Source organism: Siniperca chuatsi, linkage group LG16 (assembly GCF_020085105.1).
Source record: "Siniperca chuatsi isolate FFG_IHB_CAS linkage group LG16, ASM2008510v1, whole genome shotgun sequence".
Lineage (NCBI taxonomy): Eukaryota > Metazoa > Chordata > Actinopteri > Centrarchiformes > Sinipercidae > Siniperca > Siniperca chuatsi.
In genome coordinates this window covers 6,187,900-6,209,216 of record NC_058057.1, presented here as the reverse complement: position 1 = coordinate 6,209,216, position 21,317 = coordinate 6,187,900, and the positions used below count along the sequence as shown (strand labels likewise).

General features: G+C 44.3%; 1 protein-coding gene across 3 annotated transcripts in view; it reads left to right on the top strand.

Moving 5' to 3' along the window:
- Positions 1 to 21,317, top strand: part of opn5 (opsin 5) — an 81,714-nt gene that overhangs the window by 24,649 nt on the left and 35,748 nt on the right. For all 3 annotated transcript variants that reach the window (XM_044169415.1, XM_044169416.1, XM_044169414.1), the window contains 2 exons: positions 737 to 883; positions 18,297 to 18,416. In XM_044169415.1, the coding sequence (XP_044025350.1) occupies positions 751 to 883; positions 18,297 to 18,416 (253 nt within the window). In that variant the 5' untranslated portion in view covers positions 737 to 750. The remainder of the gene's footprint in view (positions 1 to 736; positions 884 to 18,296; positions 18,417 to 21,317) is intronic.

The following is a 21,317-nucleotide window of genomic DNA, read 5'->3' as shown; positions in this document are numbered from 1 at the left end:
ACACTGGTTGCAGTCGTCAGTCTGTCTGTCACTCTGTCTGTCACTCTGGTCGGTGTCACCTTACCTCCCTTTATATTCCCCATGTTATGGTCAATGAGTGAATTATAGAAATTTTTCACAGCAGGCATTTTGACATGTCATTGTAGGAAAAGCACAGGTCTCATTACTAACATTAACAATGGCTCCGTTCTATTCAAGTGTCCCAGTAAACTATGACAGTGTGACAGTGAGCCAGCATGCACAGTACCAGGACCCTGAAACTGAAGCAGCTAAATGGAATTCAGCCGTTATTAGTTTTATTATTTACATCTGTGCCCATTATGGGTTTCCTTTGCTGTTTTCTTGAACCTGCACAACTGAGACAAACCTAAACCTGAGAACATGTCCTCACATTCATCATCTTATCAATCAGGAAAGTTGCAAAATGAGCAGTTGGTTTCCCTTTTTTCTGCTAGAGTGACATAAGGCAATCTCTTGTTGACACCTGTGACATGTGTTTTTGATTGCTGGCTCATGGTATAGAGCGTACAGGTTTGTTAAATGTGTTTGTGGATATGGGCTCATTAATTATTCTACAACTGCATGTAGGCCTATGTGTTTGCATTTTAAATATACTGCATGTATAGGTACATTTGTGCAGTTATGTGTCCTGTTTACCTGATGCCTATGTGTGTGTGAACTGTTTTTGTTTTGAGGAAGCAGCTTCATTGTCTCAGCCTTTTCCTCCACTTCACAGGACATTCCCCACTGATGACAGTGATGGAGAATGAGACGTGGCCGCACCCCTCATACATCCCCCATTATCTCCTCCGTGGTGACCCTTTCGCCTCAAGACTCTCCAGAGAGGCAGATATTGTTGCAGCTTTTTACATCTGTGTCATAGGTCAGTCTCTCATTGCAAAGAATGCTCTCTGTTTATCTCTTCATAAATGTTTTTATTTCCTCTTTTCACTGTTGCTGCAGTCAGGGTCAATCATGCCAATGTTCTAGAACACAGTGTCTTTTCAACACCATCTTACTATAAGGCAATAAGGTAAAGAAAGAGATGATAACAGTCTGTGGCATGCAATAAATGCTTGAACTGACTCTTGTACATTGATATCAGATAAAGGTGTGCAGGACACACAGGATGCTATCTTTAAGGTTTGGGTTAACTTTAGCTGTGAAGGAAGTGTTAGGCCTCACTACATGTGGAGAACAAAGAACAGAGGCCTGTATCTGTAACAAAAAGCCTGGACTAGGAGAAATAGCGCCAAACCCCTTAAGGTCTGTTAATTCACACCTGTGTGCATGATTTAAGCTTAATCCAAACTCTGGATTCCTACTAGATGAGCCGTCACCGGAGTGCAGGAAGCCCCGATGATGTCGTCATGCTTATAAACTCACAGCGCACCAGTCAAACCATTTTTTTAACCGTCTTTCCATTGTGACTTTGGTCGCTGCACTCAACGTTGAACTTTAATTTTCCCTAGTTGAAGTCTTAACTTGCTGGGCGAGCAACAGTTCGCTGGACAAGTGGTGTGCGTCCTCCATTTTGGTTCTTACCCCTTTGTTTGAGTTTGCGGGCCTGTCCGCCATTTTGGATCTGTGCATGATGATCACCCACATGGTCCGTCCGCCATCTTCCTCAGGAGTCTGACGGGGAAAAAAAATTGTGTGCCAAATGAATAAATCACGGTCTCAAATTAATAATTAATACACACAATTTAACACAATGCAAGTTAAACAATTGTTAACTTAGTTTTATGGAAGTCAAAGATAACACAGCATTTTTAAAACAGGAAAACAGGCTAAATCCAAAGCATATATCACATATATCAATCCAAAATCAAAATAAAACTGCATTATATTAATTTAGGTTAGATTGTCCATCTCACAGCTTTTACTGTTTATGTTGCATGCATTAACAGTTAGCTACACAGTGGTAATGTAGCATCACTAGTGTATAAAAAGTTGATTCAGTTTAGTTATTCTTTATTTTGGACAGAGATATATGGATATACTTTGGTTTTGCCAATTGAACAACACTGTTCAATAACACAAATTAAGTCATTTGAGAGCACACTTTAGTAATTAATTAGTTTTTTCATCCATGTGCCAACTGGGTTCCTACAAAAGTGAAAGTGGTAGTATCTACCTTTAACTGGTCACAATCCACCGGTAACAAAAACAAGAAGAAACTTCTCCTACTTCAAGAGGAACTAGAGAAGCTATTACTGTATATCAACCAGTCCTACTCAAAGAAAGAAGTAAGCATATTATTTTCTTTTTACCTTTTTTTCCTATTGGAAAACAGCCATATTTTGTTGTATTTATAGATAGAATAAATTTAGGTCTTTGGATTTTATATAAGCAGTTGGCATTTTGTGATTGTGCTTAATCGGTATCTTAGTGCAGACTGACCACAAGTAGAGTATAAGCTAACCTCGCAGTACCTTAAATGTGAAGGTACTGCAAGCTATGGTGCTGAAGTTAGCATGCAATTCCCTCCTATTTTCAGAAACTTCACCAACTCACCAGGAACACCAACAATGTCAGACACCTTGGTCCACGCATAATTTTTTTAACTTATGTCCCTGTCCACAAACAGGGACATGTCCTAGATTATTGGGAAACCCGTCACATCAATTACCAGCCTTTGCTCAATTTTGCTTGGGAACTAATGTTTGGTCGGAACCAGAGTTTTCATGATTGTATTCTCTGACTTATAAATTCCGATTGGTTGCTGCCGAAACGCGTCATAGCTCATTACCATAAAGTTGTCCGGACTTCAACCTTCCTCAACGCCCACGCTGTCCAAGATGTGCCATGCCACTGCTCGCTATTTCCAATCACTTTGACGCTCTCACTGGTGGCAGTCTGAATGCACAGTTAGTACTGGAAAGAACATTTTCTTAATGTGCAGATGACTGACTGCAATTAGTACCGTTCAACAGCAAATCAAATTACTGACCTTTCCCGGTAATTAAATCCTATTGGATACGGCTTCAGGCAAGCAGGAGTACAAAGGGGGTCCTTGTTGAGTTCATGCTTGGTTACAATATAAGTTTGGAACTGACTGGCAAAGCTACAGTATAAAAGTTGCTTCATTCCCTTTTTAACATCAATGGATCGTGACCACATTCTCTTGAGGCTTTGGTATAACGGGAAAGGGAAGTACTATTTGTAAAGGCGATTAAGGGCATTTATGGGAAATGTTGTTACATAAAGGTGCCTCAAACATGATTGAATGTTTTGAGCGAGCTGCTGCCCTGTTGAGCTGTTGAACACTGATAGAGGAGAGTACAGTTGAAGGTACTTGGGAGGCATGGACAGCATGAACATAGGGCCAGTTACATTTTCAAGCAGAAATACTTTGACAGCTAATGAGTTTCCAGACTGACCACTGTGTAACTCTTCTATCCAGCCTATAATATGAACAAAATTGTAACATTTCTGATTGGTTCAGTTTGTGTGTGATTAAATACTGTAGTAGGTTTGTAGGATTGGGTGTTTCAATTTGTTTCTGTACTTGCTCAAAAGATTTGTGCTTATATGAGACGTAGCTTCTAGTTTTGAACTTTCCGTGGGAAGTAGCCTAAAACATTAATTTGTTAATTTTAGTCTTAGAAGAAAATGCTTCTTAGTTTTAGTCATATTTTAGTAATTTTTATCCTTCATAGTTTTAGGAATCAATGCATGTTCCGGACTTACGATTAAGCTTTAAGGACAAGGACAAGTAAGTGAAAACAGATCAAGCATAATTACAAATTGCTTGTTCGAATATATAGATAAATAAACTTGCAGACTATAAACATTACAGCAGCAACACGTGATGCACATTTAGACACACTGGGGAACAGATCCGAAAAGCCAACACAGTTTTCCCCCATATGTTTCATTTGAAGACAATATATGATAAAGCATTTCACTCTCCCGACCAAAAAATGTACTTGTTGACAAGTTATGTTAATTGTCAAGCCCTGCATGTTTCAATCAGAATTTTTGACGCTAGTGAACTGACGTTAGCACGTTAACACATTAACCCAGCCAACGTTAGCCTAGAAACCAGGTTCATTCATTCATTCATTTGCTATTGAAAACTTTTTTTGAAAAACTGGCTTCCAGCCTGGCTTGCTAGCAAATTTGCTAGCAAAGTTCACATAGCCGATTGCCCAGTAACATTGATTTAATGTTAGAAAATGTATGTTTAGTTAACATTACGACTTACAGTTAGCTAACTTACCGTGGCATAGATAGCATTGTGGTGCGCCTTTTTGCGTTGAAGCCATCATGTTGTCAGTAACTTGCTGTTGCACACGTCAATCAATGACAGGGATGCATTGTTTATTTTACTACACGCACAGTTGGGGGAAAATATCATGCATTTTTTGGGAACGCTCTCCAGACAGGCCTTGTCAAAAGCACTTGCGCAAGCGCTCAAGGGACCGTCGTCAAGACCTCACAGATCAAGCCGTGAAGAGGTGTTTGAAATTGTTAATTGCCTAACCCCTGCTCAAGCAGAGGGCAGCTCGGACCCACAACTTCACATTCTGACTGCTCTTCAGAGTTTATTCAGTTTCATTTATATAGCATCAGTTCATAACAGAAGTTATCTCATTGCACTTTTCCTGTAGAGCAGGTCTTTATATTGTTATTTAGAGAGACCCAACAATTCCCACAAAGAGCAAGCACTTTGGCAACAGTGGCAAGGAAAACTACCTTTTAAGAGAGCTAAACCAGGACGGGTGGCCATCTGACGCTGCCGTGTTGGAGGATGGACAGATTTAAGGCTCGTCAATCCTCTTGATGATCCCTACCCCCTGGCCAAGAATGCGTCCCTCCGCTGGGGCCTCAGTGCCATGCTGGAGAGGACACCATGGGTGATGCCGATGTGCTGTCTCTTTTTGCTCCCCACTCTCTGTTTGATAGTGTTCATCAATCAGAAGGGCAGGGGTGCAGGCCGCAATGGCAGACCTACATAGGGGTCAAGGGTCGACTGTTGAGTGTCCCTTCCAACTTTCCCTTGGGCCTGTTGGGAGGGAATTGTGTCTGATTAGTTTTCTCAACCATAGCTCATGAGTACTGACTGCAGTTTTGGCGGCGTGCCCCCAAGGCCAATTTTTCCAGTTTCAAGTTCTGCCATTTGGCCTGTCACTGGCACCGAGCATCTTTACTCGGGTGGTCTCGGCTGCCTTAGCCCCCTTTAAGCTACGGGGTCTCAAAATCCTGCCTTATCTAGACGGGTTAATCTGTGCCACCTCACTAGATCAAGTAATCTGGGACACAGAGATGGTGCTGGCTCATGTTCAGTCCCAGGGGTTCATGGTGAGCTGGAAGATGAGCTTTCTACAGCCTCAGCAACAAGTGAACTTCCTTGGTCTCCATTTAGATTCTGTGACAATGAATGCACATCTCACTCCCCAGAGGGAAGACCCATTTCCAACTAAGGAAATGGGTGACCTCTCACAGGGTTCAGAAGCTGCCGGGATTGATGGCAGCAGCATTGGTGGTGATTCCCTTAGGTCTGCTGAGGGTGCGTCCCATACAGTGATGGTTCAGCTCCTTTCATCTCCATCCGAAAAAGGACAGGATGAGGCTGCTTGTGGCATAGTCTTGAATGCAGGCCCTACTCCCCTGGAGGGACAGGGACTTCCTTCTCAGAGGACCCCCACTGGTGAACCTTCCTCACAGAAGATCTGTAATCCATCAGCAAGGACAGGACAGTGAGGGACATGTGGGAGCCCCCTTGATCATTAGAACATATAAATGTGCAGGGAGAAGAGCAGAGAGGAAACGCAGCCTTGGGGGGAACCGGTGCTGATGGTCCGGGAGTCAGAGACATGTTTCTCCAGCCTCACATGCTGCCTCCTGTCGGACAGGAAGTCTGTGATCCACCTGCACGTGGAGTCAGGCACAATCAGTTGGGAGAGCTTGTCCTGCAGCAGAGCCGGGATGATGGTTTTGAAGGCAGAGTTAAAATCCGCAAACAGGATCCTGCCGTAGGTTCCTGGAGAGTCCAGGTGCTAGAGGATGAAATGAAGGGCCATGTTTACTGCATCGTCTACAGACCTGTTGGCTCTGTAGGTGAACTGCAGGGGGTCCAGGAGTGGATCTGTGATGGCTTTGAGGTGGGACAACACAAGGCAGTCAATAGACTTCATTACCACAGAGGTCAGGGTGATGGGTCTGTAGTCATTAAGTCCTGTGGTCCTTGGTTTTTTAGGGATGGGGATGATGGTGGAGGATTTGAAACAGGCTGCCACATGGCATGTCTCCAGTGAGGTGTTAAAGATGTCTGTGAACACCGGAGACAGCTGATCAGCACAGTGCTTCAGGGTGGATTGAGAGACAGTCTGGTCCAGCTGCTTTGCGGCTGTCTGCCTCCTGAACAGTCTGTTGACGGCCCTGTTTTTGTTGTTGTTGTTGTTGTTGCACTAGGGGAGGGGGGAGCCTCTGTGGTGGGCAGTTGTGGAGAGGCCCAGGCCTCTGCTGAGGTGGAGCTGGTGGATGGAGTCACGGGAAATGGTGTCAGGACTGTCCCATTGTCTCTCAAAGCGACAGTAGAACTCATTCAGTTGGTTGGCCATGCGTAAGTCGTTAATGGAGTGGGGGGATATAGCGCCAATTGATAACAGAAGTGTCTGCCTCCCGAACCCAAACTGGGATCTGATTCCACAGGAGAGGAGCTTTATAACTGAAGGCTCATAAAACATCCTCAGCATTGTCCAGAAGATGTTGAAGGACCTCAGCTTCCTCAGGAAATAGAGGCAGCTCTGTCCCTTCCTATAAAGAGCTTGAGTGTTCTTAGCCCAGTCCAGTTTATTGTCCATATGTAGTCCAAGGTACTTGAAATCATCAACAATGTCCACACTGACCCCCTGGATGGAAACCGGGGTCACATCTCACCACAGCAGAGTCATCAGAAAACTTCTGAAGGTTGCAGGGCTGTGTGGTAGCTGAAGTCGGTGGTGTAGATGGTAAAGAGAAAGAGAGAGAGGACAGTCCCCTGAGGGGCCCCAGTGTTGCTGACCACGCTGTCCGACACACAGTGCTGCAGACACACATGTTCTGGCCAGTCAAGTAATCAACAATCCAGGACACGAGGGGAGCATCCACTTGCATCGCTGCCAGCTTCTCACCCAGCAGGGCTGGCTGGATTGTGTTGAAAGCACTGAAGAAGTCAAAAAACATGATCCTCACCATGCTTGCCAGCTAGTCCAGGTGGGTGTTGATGCGGTTCAGCAGGAAGATGATGGCGTCCTCAACTCCCAGCTGAGGCTGGTAGGCGAACTGAAGGGGGTCCAGGAGGGGTCTGACCATGGGCCGCAGCTGTTCCAGCACCAGTCTCTCCAGGGTCTTGATTATGTGGGAGGTCTGTGCCACCGGTCTGTAGTCCTTGGAGCCACTGGGACGCGGTGTTTTTGGCACAGGAATGAGGCAAGATGTCTTCCACATGTTGAAGGACTCCACATAGCTGGGGGGCACAGGCTTTTAGCACCCCGGGGCAAACGCCATCGGGGCCTGCACCCTTGCTTGAGTGGAGTTTCATCAGCTGTCCTCTCACCTGGTCAGTAGTCAGGCACACCACAGAGATTACAGGCGGGGGAGTGGGGGAGTCATCAGTCATGAGAGGGTCGTTAGCCTGAGAGCCAGTTGAGGGGAAAAAACAACTTCCTTTAAGAGGCAGGAACCTTAGACAGAACCAGACTCAATGGTGGGCGGCCATCCGCCGCTGCCGTGTTAGGTTTTGAGAGAGAGAGAGAGAGATATTTTGGGGGAGGAGGGGTGGGGACATGTTGGCACAATGCAAATACCACCTAGATTTTTTTTTTTTTAATAGTAGAATTGTAATTGTAGTATTAATAAATTAATAATAGGAATGTTAGTTGGGACATTGCAGTCCACACAGAAGTTAATGTAGCCAGTGATGCACTCAGTGAGCCCATCAGTGTCCTCTCCATGAGGCTCACAGAGTGCATCCCAGTTTATCACCTCAAAACATTCCCAGTGTCTCATAAGCCTCCTCTGACCATCTCCTCACTGTACTTGGGGTTGCAGGCTGCCTTTTAACCAGAGGCACATTGCAGGGTTTGAGGTGAACCAGGTTGTGGTCTGACCTACCCAGGGGGGATGGGGGAAGAGCTGTATGCATCCTTAACGTCCAGTATCCTCTCCTCTCTAGTAGGACAATTCAGTACATCTATCTATACGTATATAGATAAGCACATTAATGAGAAGAATAAAATCAAAACAAAACCCACCCCAGCCAGGCCTGGGGTGGGTGCCCGACGGCGAGCGCCTGGTGGCCGGGCCTTTCCACACGGGGGGCCCGGCCGGGCACAGCCCGAAGGAGCGACGTGGGGCCGTCCTCCCCCGTGGACCCACCACCCGCAGGAGGATCCGTGAGGGGCGGTGCAGAGAGATCTGGGCGGCAGTCGAAGGCAGGGGCCGGCGACCAGATCTCCGGACACAGAAACTGGCTCTAGGGACATGGAATGTCACTTCGCTGGGGAAGGAGCCTGAGCTTGTGCGGGAGGTTGAGCGTTACCGGCTAGATATAGTCGGCCTCGCCTCCACGCACAGCCTGGGCTCTGGAACCCGTCTCCTCGAGAGGGCTGGACGCTCCATTTCTCTGGCGTTGCCAGCGGGGAGAGGCGGCGGGCTGGTGTGGGCCTGCTCATAGCCCCACAGCTCAGCCGTCCACGTGTTGGAGTTTACCCCAGCGAACGAGAGGGTCGCGTCCCTCCGCCTCCGGGTGGGGGACAGGTCTCTCACTGTTGTGGCGGCCTACGGGCCGAACAGCAGTGCAGAGTACCAGGCCTTCTTGGAGTCCCTGGGAGGGGTACTAGACAGTGCACCACCCGGGACTCCGTTGTTCTACTGGGGACTTCAACGCCCACGTGGGCAACGACAGTGACACCTGGAGAGGGGTAATCGGAAGGAACGGCCCCTGATCTGAACCCGAGCGGTGTTCAGTTGTTGGACTTCTGTGCTAGTTACAGTTTGTCCATAACTAACACCATGTTCAAGCACAAGGGTGTCCATCAGTGCATCGTGGCACCAGGACACCCTAGGCCGGAGGTCGATGATCGACTTTGTTGTCGTATCATCTGACCTCCGCCGCGTGTCTTGGACACTCGGGTGAAGAGAGGGGCGGAGCTGTCAACCGATCACCACCTGGTGGTGAGTTGGATCCGCTGGCGGGGAGGAAGCCGGACAGACTTGGCAGGCCCAAGCGTATCGTGAGGGTCTGCTGGGAACGTCTGGCGGAGCCCTCTGTCAGCAGGGTCTACAACTCACACCTCCGGGAGAGCTTCTCCCAGATCCCGGGAGGTTGGGGACATTGAGTCCGAGTGGACCATGTTTTCCACCTCCATTGTCGATGCGGCGGCTCGTAGCTGTGGTCGCAAGGTTTCTGGTGCCTGTCGCGCGGCAATCCCGAACACGGTGGTGGACGCCGGAAGTAAGGGATGCCGTCAGGCTGAAGAAGGAGTCCTATCGGGCCTTGTTGGCTCGTGGGACTCCCGAGGCAGCTGACAGGTACCGGCAGGCTAAGCGTGCTGCAGCCCGTGCGGTCACAGAGGCAAAAACTCAGGACTGGGAGAGGTTCGGAGGCCATGGAGGAGGACTATCGGTCGGCCTCAAAGAAATTCTGGCAAACCGTCCGACGGCTCAGGAGGGGGAAGCAGTTCTTCACCAACACCTTGTACGGTGCGGGTGGAGAGCTGTTGACCTCGACTGGGGATGTTGTCGGACGGTGGAAGGAATACTTTGAGGATCTCCTCAATCCCGCTGTCACGTCTTCCGAAGAGGAAGCGGAGGCGGACTCATCCATCACCCTGGCCGAAGTCACTGAGGTTGTTGGCAAGCTCCTTGGTGGCAAGGCTTCGGGGGTGGATGAGATCCGTCCTGAGTATCTTAAGTCTCTGGATGTTGTGGGACTGTCTTGGCTGACACGTCTCTGCAACATCGCGTGGCGGTCTGGGACAGTGCCTCTGGACTGGCAGACCGGGGTGGTGGTCCCTCTGTATAAGAAGGTGTGTTCCAATCACAGAGGGATCACACTTCTCAGCCTCCCCGGTAAGGTCTATTCCAGGGTACTGGAGAGGAGAATTCGTCCGATAGTCGAACCTCGGATTCAGGAGGAGCAGAGTGGTTTTCGTCCCGGTCGTGGAACACTGGACCAGCTCTATACTCTCCATCGGGTGCTCGAGGGTTCATGGGAGTTTGCCCAACCAGTCCACATGTGCTTTGTGGATCTGGAGAAGGCATTCGACCGTGTGCCCCGGGCGCTTTGTGGGGAGTGCTCTGGGAGTATGGGGTCCGGGGCCCTTTGCTAAGGGCTGTCCGGTCCCTGTATAACCGGAGCAGGAGCTGTGTTCGCATTGCCGGCAGTAAGTCAGACCTGTTCCCAGTGCATGTTGGACTCCGCCAGGGCTGCCCTTTGTCACCGGTTCTGTTCATAATTTATATGGACAGAATTTCTAGGCGCAGTCAGGGGCCGGAGGGTGTCCGGTTTGGGAACCACAGGATCTCATCTCTGCTGTTTGCAGATGATGTCGTTCTGATGGCTTCTTCAAACCAGGACCTGCAGCATGCACTGGGACGGTTTGCAGCCGAGTGTGAAGCAGCTGGGATGAGAATCAGCTCTTCCAAATCTGAGGCCATGGTTCTTGACCGGAAAAAGGTGGTTTGCTCTCTTCGCGTGGGTGGGGAGTCCTTGCCCCAAGTGGAGGAGTTTAAGTATCTCGGGGTCTTGTTCACGAGTGAGGGACGGATGGAGCGTGAGATTGACAGGCGGATCGGTGCAGCGTCTGCAGTGATGCGGGTGCTGTATCGGACCGTTGTGGTAAAGAAGGAGCTGAGTCGAAAGACAAAGCTCTCGATTTACGGTCAATCTACGCTCCTGCCCTCACCTATGGTCATGAGCTTTGGGTAGTGACCGAAAGGACAAGATCGCGGATACAAGCGGCCGAAATGGGCTTCCTCCGCCGAGTGGCTGGGCGCTCCCTTAGAGATAGGGTGAGGAGCTCAGTCACACGGGGAGCTCGAGTAGAGCCGCTGCTCCTCCACGTCGAGAGAGCCAGCTGAGGTGGCTAGGGCATCTGATCCGGATGCCTCCTGGACGCCTCCCTCGGGAGGTGTTCTGGGCATGTCCCACCGGGGCGGCCCCGGGAAGACCCAGGACACGCTGGAGGGACTATGTCTCTCGGCTGGCCTGGGAACGCCTCGGGATCCCCCCGGAGGAGCTGGAGGAAGTGTCTGGGGCGAAGGAAGTCTGGGAGTCCCTGCTTAGACTGCTGCCCCCGCGACCCGGCCCCGGATAAGCGGAAGAAGATGGATGGATGGATGGATGGACAAGTTAGTGTCCATTTCAGTGATCTTTGTGTCCCAGGAATGTGTCTGTTTATCTCTTCCCTAAGAGGGATGAGTAGAGGAGGGTTAACAGCCCCGACCGGCAGACACACACAGTCCTCTGTGTGTACCCTGCAGGGTTATAAATTTTATCTTACATTGGCTTTTATTACTAGTTATGATCACTTTTCTGGTTAGATATGTACATATTTACAACTTTCATCTCATTATCTACTCAGAGTCTAAACCCCCTCTAATAATTAATATTATAATATATATAATATAGACAAGAAATCTGTTTAAAATGTTCTTTGAAACATGTCATTAAGGTTGAAAGTGAGGACCTACACTAATGAAACTGTGTCCCAAATTACCAAAAATATCACAGAAAAATTGTTTTGTCTCACTACAACAAAAATGGTGAGCCATACTTTGTAAAAATATCAGACAAACTAAATTTCCTCACATAAAGAAACAGTTCCTGTTAGTCCAGGGTTCCTTGCCCTGCATCAAAATCAGTATGTTAACTCAAAACTTCACCTTCTTTTATATATGGTTAAGGACACATAACATATCAATTAATGTACATTTCAGTTCTGCGTTGCAAAGTCACTCTCTTCTTCTTTTGTCTTCTGAGTCCTAAGTTCCACTTGATGGAAACCAGAGATCATGAGATGTTCCTTTAAAAGAGGGTGATGTCAGGTTGTGCTGTGCACAGTCAGGGAGAGCAAGTTGTAATTTACTAAACTAACTTAGATAGTTCATGCTTTGAGTTTTTGCAGGCCTGTCGTAAATTGAGAAATTGTCATTCAGTCTTCCATTAGTGACCTGAGTCCTGCAAAGGTCATGGGACAGCAGAGATTCTTAGCCATAACAACTTTATAAGGCAAACATGTGACCTTTATAATATTCTCCTATGAAGTTGTCATGGCTAATGTGTTACCTTTACAACATTGCCTTATAAAGTTGTTATGGCAATTTGTTGCCCATACAACATTGCCTTATAAAGTTGTTATGGCAATAAACAAACTGAAGTCCAATATTCACTCTCCTCACTCTTTTTTTTGTTTTTGTTTCTACTAGCTTGAGAGATAAATATCTGACTCTTAGCTTGCTACTTGCTACAGCTACTTTGTCTGTCTGCCATTTGGTGCCAGTGGCATTATGCCCAGTCAAGATGGTGGGGCATGTGCCAGATTTTTTGAAATCTGGATTTTTTATATTTTTATTTTATTTTATTACTATTATGTTTTTAAATATGTAGTTATGATCATTTTATATTATGAGTCAACGTATTCTTCTAATTATGTCATAGATCATACCTCAAGGAGTCACACACCCCCTTTCCCAATGGTATTGGTTTCTTCCATGTTTAGGATGTAATCGGTTTGCAACAGCAGGTATGCACGCACACAGCACTCTGTTGTGCATCAATCCCTTTTTGAAACGTGTCAAAATTAAATGCAATTACAAAGTGAACTTGGAGAGAGTTAGGGATTCCTTTTGGAGTCTTGCAGACAGTCGTTAATAGGCATGAAAATCCTACACTTGGCTATTATTGTTTCCTCCCACTCTCTCTAGTTATATCAGTGTGTAACTTAAGTGTGGTTACAGGTTATATGTATTTAGTCTAGTAATGATGGATCTTTCAAGGAGCAGTTGGAAAATAGATTACTACTGCTCAATCTGAGCTTTTGTTAGCAATGGAGCAGACACTGCTATGTGATGTCAGCACAGTCTCACCTGTACTCATGCTGTTTCCTATGCATTGTGTGTGAAAATAAAGCTATTACATTGTGGGCAGGTTCCTTTCAATCTGTGGCTTTATTGTCTCAAAATGTCTCTAAATGAATTTGCATTGTGCATATGGTCTTTTTATGTGGATTTATGCCCCTTAAAATTTTTGGGTGAAGCAGACAAGATTTTGTTCTGCAGTGTAGAAGCTAGTATAGATGTGAGTGAATGTCATTTTCAATAACCATAAAAGCACAAATAATTGACATGAAAATCTCTAAATATACAGTATTTACCCTAATATAAAGTAGGAGATTACTGAGTTTGAAAAACTGCAGTGAAGTTTTAAAATAATCCCCCCCCCAAAGTTGAAAATGTATATGTCAAATTGCAGAAAATGTAGTCATTATTTTCTCTTGCATGAAGTTTGGTGCTGTGGGTTTATCAGAATTTTTTTGTGCTGAAAAAAACTACATGCTGCTGCTTGAAACAAGGTCAATCAGAGTGGCAGTAAATTTGTACAATACATAGAGTAAATGTGTGGATCTTAAAACCCAAAAGTAGAGGCTAAAAACTGCACAGTGATATATAATATATACTGTTACACGTTGTATACATAGTAGCATAAAATTGGTCAACATATTTTAAAATTTTACACTTCGGTTGTTCAAGAATTAGGCAAACCCTCTCAGGGTCCACTGTCAGTCCTCATTAGACATAATGTGTTCATTGTACTGAAAGACACTTGATCAATGTAAACTGAAAATGTCACATGTAAACCTACGAGAACACACAGTAGGCATTGAAAATGTATTTAGTTCTGGAGAGAGTCAGGTCATTAGATGTGCTCCAGTGTTAACAGTGTGGATGCAGAATGGGGATGGGTAGAGGGGTTCATTACTATGCTGTTGTAATTTTCTCACTCACCACTCAACTTTTTCTCCGTCATTATGGCTAAATGAGAGGATGAAGTCTCTGATGCTTTTACTTGTCGTGTTTCATGTACAGCATTTTCATAGTCACCGAAAAGAAAAGCGGATGTACCTATTGGTTTGTTTGCATTTTAAAAAGGAATTAATCTGGAGGAATGAAACAAGAATATTTTCAGAATATTAGACGGTCATCAGTACTCCTTTTCACTATGGTATTGTAGCTACAATGAAAACTTTTTTAACTGTAACATTAGGAAGCTATTTCAGACATCAAAATCGCATCCAGTAGTCCCAAATTGCATTGTGGGATTGTTAGCAGAGAGTAGTGCACATGCAATAGACACTACTTTTTTTTGTTCCATTGTGGAAATTTTTCAGATCAATATCCAGTATATTGCATACATTTCACATTGCACTGTTGCATTAACATCAACAAATTCATTTTAAGACCCTGACTTGTGATACTCAATAGGGAGTTCCCAACTACCTTAATGGCAAGGGGAGATTTAACCACTAGCCAGTGGATTTCAAGCAGCCATCATGCTGATAAGGAAGAACAAATCAACGAAATTAGCAGGAGCCCCAAAGCTTTAAATACCAGCAGTAAAATCTTAGAATCAGTTCTCAAATCACGTCTCTTGGAGCTCTCCAGGTCTGTGTAAATCAAAGACAAGACCCGGTCTTATTTGTATCTTAGATTAATAAAACATGATTGCACCACTTTAGTTCATTGAGCATCTAATGTCTTCTGGCTTCACATTTCACACAGCCGAATGGCTACCCAGACTAGACATAAGATAATTAGGCTGTGAGGAGTAGTTATTACGATCTCTGACATAGAATCAGTAAACTGCAGAAAATCCACCACTTAATATCAGAAACTCATGACATACACAGCTGTAGTACCAAGCTGTATTGAGACATTGTCCTCTTGTCCCAGTCCCAAGTCAGGTGAGGTTCCACCAATCAATATTTTTTTTATATTAACAATGAATCAAATGCCTGCAGTGCTGTTTATTAAATGTGAAAGGGGTTGCTCAAAGTTGACATCTCCCACAGAGAATGATTTCCCAGCTCAACAATAGCTTTATAGCTCATAATTGGGGTTTTAAGGCCATCAGACTGTACTGTATGCAGTCTCACTGCTCATTAGTTTCCAATAGCAACAGGCAGAAATTCTCTAACACATTGTAGGCTACCTGCCCAGCACCAAATGCAGTCAGCCAAAGTTAGAAACTAGCTGTTGAGAAACATCAAACATGTAGCAGTTATCGCTAAAGAGCCAGATATTTTTGTAAAGAGGTGATGGAGACCAAAACAGAGCAACAAGGAGACTGAATATTCTACTTACATTCGTTAGGTAAATAGTTATATGTTTGCTAACGCATTAGCTATGTAACAGCATTAGCTTTATCAAGTCTCTCTGCCTCCACAACAACCAGGTGTGCTATTGCCATTTTCAAAGCATTGTGAAGCACATCAGTGTAGATTTAATCGAGTCAAGAGAAATAATTTAACATCTATTCACTATTTATTAAACCCAGACTGTTCAAAACAACACATTTTAGGATAGGATAAATATCTGGCTGTCCAACAGACTCATATTATTGCTTAGACCAAGTAGCTAGCTAACTATTTTAAACACACCTGCTGACATTCATAGTGGGGGCCATTTTGTTGCGTAAAACTTTGTGCTCAGGTAGGGTTTGAGTTTGGTTATTTTCAAATATAATATATGGGCCAGGTTTGGGTCGCTGTTTTAGGCCTATGTAGAACTCTAGTAGCTAGTCTCAGCAGATGTTTCATAGCTAACAAATGCTGAAGCATTGCTTCTGTCACTGCAGTCATGGTCACACTAGGTAGGAAAACAAAGTCAGCTTAGTGTTCAAATGTGTGGTGCTGGTTCGATAACACAGAGAATAGTCAGACTCAACACTCTCCCTGACTTTATTCTCTTTTCATGTGTGGAATTGTGTGGGATGAGAGTTCATAATACTGGGATTATTGCACTGACAGTATGCTTCCTGTTCATGTTTCACCTCTCATCTAAATCAACTGGCCCTGCTTTTATTTGCACTTAACTCATTTTTGTTTTCATAGTGTTTGATATTCTTGATTTCCTGTTTTGTCAGGTTTTTATTTGTATACTTGTATCATATCAAACATGTCTTAATCCATTTTTAATAAAAACATTTACATGTAAGCAAGATTTTACAGCCCCCCTCTGTTTGGTTTTCTGCCTGAAACCTCATAGTAAGCTTGTACAATGCCCCTTTTAAGGAAAATATGAATGTGCAGATGTAGGACACAGGTTCTAAAGAAGCAGGCATTTCGTGTCTAACTAGTTACTTAATAAAATGCGCCTGAAATGCTTTCAGTAGTCAGAATGACTAGAAAGGCGCTATATAAGTACAGTCCATTTACCATTTTACCTCTGTCTGCAGGGTAGCTAGCTATATAAGATTTTAGTCTGTGTTTATTGGGGTTTTCTTATCTGAATTTGCCTCAAGGTAAGCATTATCTACACTGTGACTGACACAAATATTTGTACCATTTCCATGCCTTTTTTTCTATCTGTGCTTTTTTTTGCATGGAGATTTTAAGTTTTACAGTTTATCTACACAAGCAGGCAGTTATTTTAGTTAAATTAGCCACTTGATTAAATACACCTGTGTTTGTAGCTTATAGCTGCATTGTTCACTGACTTCTGTGTAGTATATTTAATGTAATGGTAGTGGTAACATTAATATTAATAAATTAATAATAATCAAAATGATGACAGATATAGGAATAATAATGACAGTATTAGTAACAGAGCCAATAACAATAACTGTAGTAGCAGTTGTCGAGCAGCAACACAGGGGCAGCAAGTGGCCCACAACGACAGATCCAGTCTCTGCAGCTCCGGAGGCAGAAATACCTGCTGAAATCGACAGGAGGAGAGACAAGAGAAACGAGAAAGCACAGAACTGCGGGAGAGAGATGTCGAGTTAGTAACATGCAGTAATGAGATAAAAATGCATACAGATGGAGAGGGAGAGGAGGAGAGAGGAAAGAGGTGCATCATGGGAAGTCTCCCGGCAGTCTAGGCCTATAGGAACTCTAGGAACCACAAGTAACCCTGCATTCTAGGAGCACAGTGTTCTAGTCGGGTGCCTGACCATTAAGAGCTTTGTAGGTGAGAAGGATTTTAAATTCTATTCTGGATTTTAAAGGGAGCCAGTGCAGAGAAGCTAATATTGGAGTAATATATCTCTTTTCCTAGTTCTTGTCAGTACACGTGCTGCAGCATCCTGGATCAACTTTAAAGTCTTAAGGGACTTATTTGGGCAGCCTGATAATAAGGAATTGCAATAATCCAACCTAGAAGTGACACATGCATGCACTAGTTTTTCAGCATCATTTTGAGACAGGATGTGCCTGATTTTTGCAATGTTGTGTAGGTGAAAGAAGGCAGTCCTTGAAGTTTGTTTCATGTGGGTGTTAAAGGATAAATCCTGATCAAAGATAACTCTGAGGTTCCTTACGGTGGTGCTGGAAGCCAGGGCAATGCCATCTAGAGTAACTATATCTTTTAGATAATGTCTCTCTGAGGTTGTTTGGGGCCAAGTACAATAACTTCAGTTTTGTCAGAGTTTAACATCAGAAAATTGCAGGTCATCTAGGTCTTTATGTCCTTAAGGCATGCTTGAAGTTTAACTAACTGGTTAGTTTCATCTGGCTTGATCAATAGATATAACTGGGTAATAATTCACGTCCTCACTAAGACCAAGACAGTGGATGACATCACTCCAGTTCTGAGGTCTTTACACTGGCTTCCAGTCTGTTAAAGAATTGATTTCAAAATACTACTGTTAGTTTATAAAGCACTTAATGGTTTAGGGCCAAAGTACTTTTCTGATCTTCTGCTATGTTATGAACCATCCAGACGTCTCAGGTCATCTGAGACAGGTCTGCTTTTTGTCCCCAGAGTCAAAACTAAACATGGGGACGCAGCGTTCAGTTTTTAATGCACCATATACAGTATCTGGAACAAACTCCCAGACCCACAGGTCTGCTGCAACTCTCAGGTCTTTTAAATCAAGGATGAAGACTTTTCTATTTGCTGCTGCCTTTTATTAAATCAAATAATTATTAATTTCTTACACTGCACTGTAGCTTTTACTCTCCTGATTTATCTTGTTTTTAAATGTCTTTTTATATTGCCCTATGTTCACTTTGTCTTACAAAAGCATTTTGAATTGCCTTGTTGAAATGTGCTATACAAATAAATTTACCTTGCCTCTCTTTCAGGAATCATGTCTGCAACAGGGAATGGCTATGTCATTTATATGACCATCAAACGCAAGACCAAGTTGAAGCCTCCTGAGCTCATGACTGTTAATCTAGCCATCTTCGATTTTGGCATATCAGGTACTGGTTTATGTGTGGAGTTACTGTAGTTGATAACAAGGTTTGTAGATTAGACATAGCACAAAAGCTGACCCAAGCTTTACTGCATCCATGCATATTGTTAACTGATAAGAGCTATTTATCACATTGATGTGAACCTATCGCATTTCATAAATAATACAGATCTTAGTTGGTTGGTTGGTAAGTTGGAATAGCAAACTTATGTTTGACAAAAGAACAAGGCCATGGCATATTTGTTCTTCACTTAATATATATTTATTGATGAACTTCATTGTATGCCCTCAATTGATTGACAATTACCAAATCAAGTACTTGCATGAAAAAATTTAAATACCTGGAGTGATTACATGATTTGCAAAAAGAATAAATGGAGGAATGACAGTGGAGGGAAAACAACGATAGTGCCAAATTTGAATCATTCATGTAAGTGCAGCAGAAAGGGTTTATCCTGCATAGGGAAATTTTTGCCACCCCCCAAAGAGGTTTTAGCCAGCGCCAAAATGATGAGATTTGAAAATAATACAAACTGCTCACTCTTGCTGATGAGCGAGAGTGGAAACAGGTGAGCTGGGAAGGTCAGGTAACTGCAGGGCTGATGAGAGAAGTGGAAACAGGTGTGTAAATGGGTGGGACAGTCAGGTGTTGGGATTCAGGTAGGGCAGGTTTGATTATTAGCAGAAATATCAAAGATATTTATAAATATTATTACAATTATTAATATTATCAACATTATTAATATTGATTTAATAATTACGGGGTACCACCCTGGGATAAGGGACCAATAACCAAACATGAAAAACAGTCTCAAAGGTGGCTGTCCACCTACAAATGTTGATATTTAAGGCACTGTCTTACATTAAAAGGGTGAAGGGTGAGATCCGAGCACGAACCATCGCAACCAGCTATTATCACAACATGTATACACAATAACCACAGGCAACTGCTTTTTAAAAGATACAATAGCGCTTATTTAACCTTAGCACTGATTAACAATCAATAACTTCAGCCAACATCCACTTTGTCTAGTTTAAGCACAATAAGTATACAACAGTGAGCAAGCATGTAAGATGTGTGGTGTGTGTGTGTGTGGGAGACAATAGAGAAGAGGGGTGCAAGGAAGGTGGCGGCCAAGTGGGTGGTCGTCACGCACAAAGTCAAATGACGGGCAGACCTGCAAATCTTAAAGTGATAGAGCTAAAACACTATTTGTCCTCAAAAGAACGTGCAGCTTAGCTGGCTAAGCTAACACGGGCCATTTGAGATGTGTATGAGCGTGCAAATGTACGTGTAAAGGTGTGTGGGTTAGTGGAGGGAGAGAAGAGAGAGGAAAGCACACTGAGTAAGGCACAAAGAATCTCAAATGCCGTGGCAATGCGTAATAGCTGTCCCTTTATCACACAGTAATCCGGCAGTAGACTTTCGTACAACAGCTGTGTTACTGGATCTTAGTCTGATAAAGCACAGTTATTAGCTCCCACAGTGGCTAAAGCTAACACAGTTAAAACGGCCCAACAGCGTCGTACCGATACAAAATGGAATGTGCTTAACTCAAAGAAAAACACACAGCAATTTGAACACTGCGGTTCGTCTCTTTTCCAAAAAACAAAGCACAATTCACAACAATGAAACTTAGTTAAAATAACACACTTATAAAGTCTATCTCTGCCCAGACACAAGCCTCTTACTTGAAATCGCTCTCTTAGCGACTGATGAATGCGTCAGTTTGTTTGGATTTGTCCGGCAGAGTTTCTCTCAGGCTCAGACGTTGACAAAGCCGGGTCCAATGGTGAAACTGTTCCTTTCGGGGCAGGAAACAGTGGCCGATGTTGGTAGGGAGAGGGGCTCAGCTGCAATCTTGCTCTCCGTGAAGGGAACGGTCAGTCCGTGTCTCTTGCTTCTGCAGGTACGGGATCGTTATGGGGAGTAAACGATCACAATCCATAAAGTGTTCAGCAAACACAAAACAGTCTGTTTCTCGTCCAGCGAGTTAAGAATCTTCCTAGGGAAATAAAAAGCTCACATGAAAAGCGTCTTCTTGTGCTAACAGCAGTCACTGTGGAGAGAGACGTGATGTACCTTCATTAGTAAACGGGTTACTGTGGAAATGGCAGCAGGCAGTGTGGAGTGCCAGGCTTTATAGAGTTGGTGTTGTCATAGCTGTGCGCCAAGATTTCACGTGCTGTCTTGTGCGTCTCATCTCATCTGTGTTTAGATTCAACTGAGATCTCGTGTTGGGTTCAAATGAGATCTTGTCTCACTTTAACATTTCAGGTGTGAATTAATGGTTGTATCGGCTTGATGCTTTCCTATTGTCTGTTCTTTGTTTCAAGTCAAGCCTCTTAGTGAAGTCTTCGGCATTTCCAGGTTGGCCTGTCTTTGTCTCTCACACATGGTGAGGCTAGGCGAGGCCCAACACAGGTGATGTGGAAAGAAGGGAAAGTTTGAGGGCATCTGGTGGACGGATGGAAAATGACAATGTAAGGGCTTGGGGAACCAGGAAAGTGGCTGCAGAGGAGGGACAGAGACACATGGTCCATTCCATTTCAGTGCGCAGATGCACCACTTAACACCTGACGGCAAGTTTAAATGGAGTGTAATCTGTCAGCCAGCAGCAGCAAACAAACAACAATGTTGGCCTACAGGGCAAAAGCCATGGTAGCTTTCCTAGTTGACAAATCATTGTCAGCATGGATAGCAATGTTCACAATATGATTTTATGCAAGCCTGAATGACATGCATCAGTTCTCAGAGTACAGTCTAGACCTGCTCTATAGGAAAAGTGCAATGAGATAACTTCTGTTATGAATTGGCGCTATATAAATAGATTTGAATTGAATGGAATTCTGTCGTATCAATCTCCCTTGACCTGTTTGTGTTTATATGGGCCATGTGGTCGAGGTA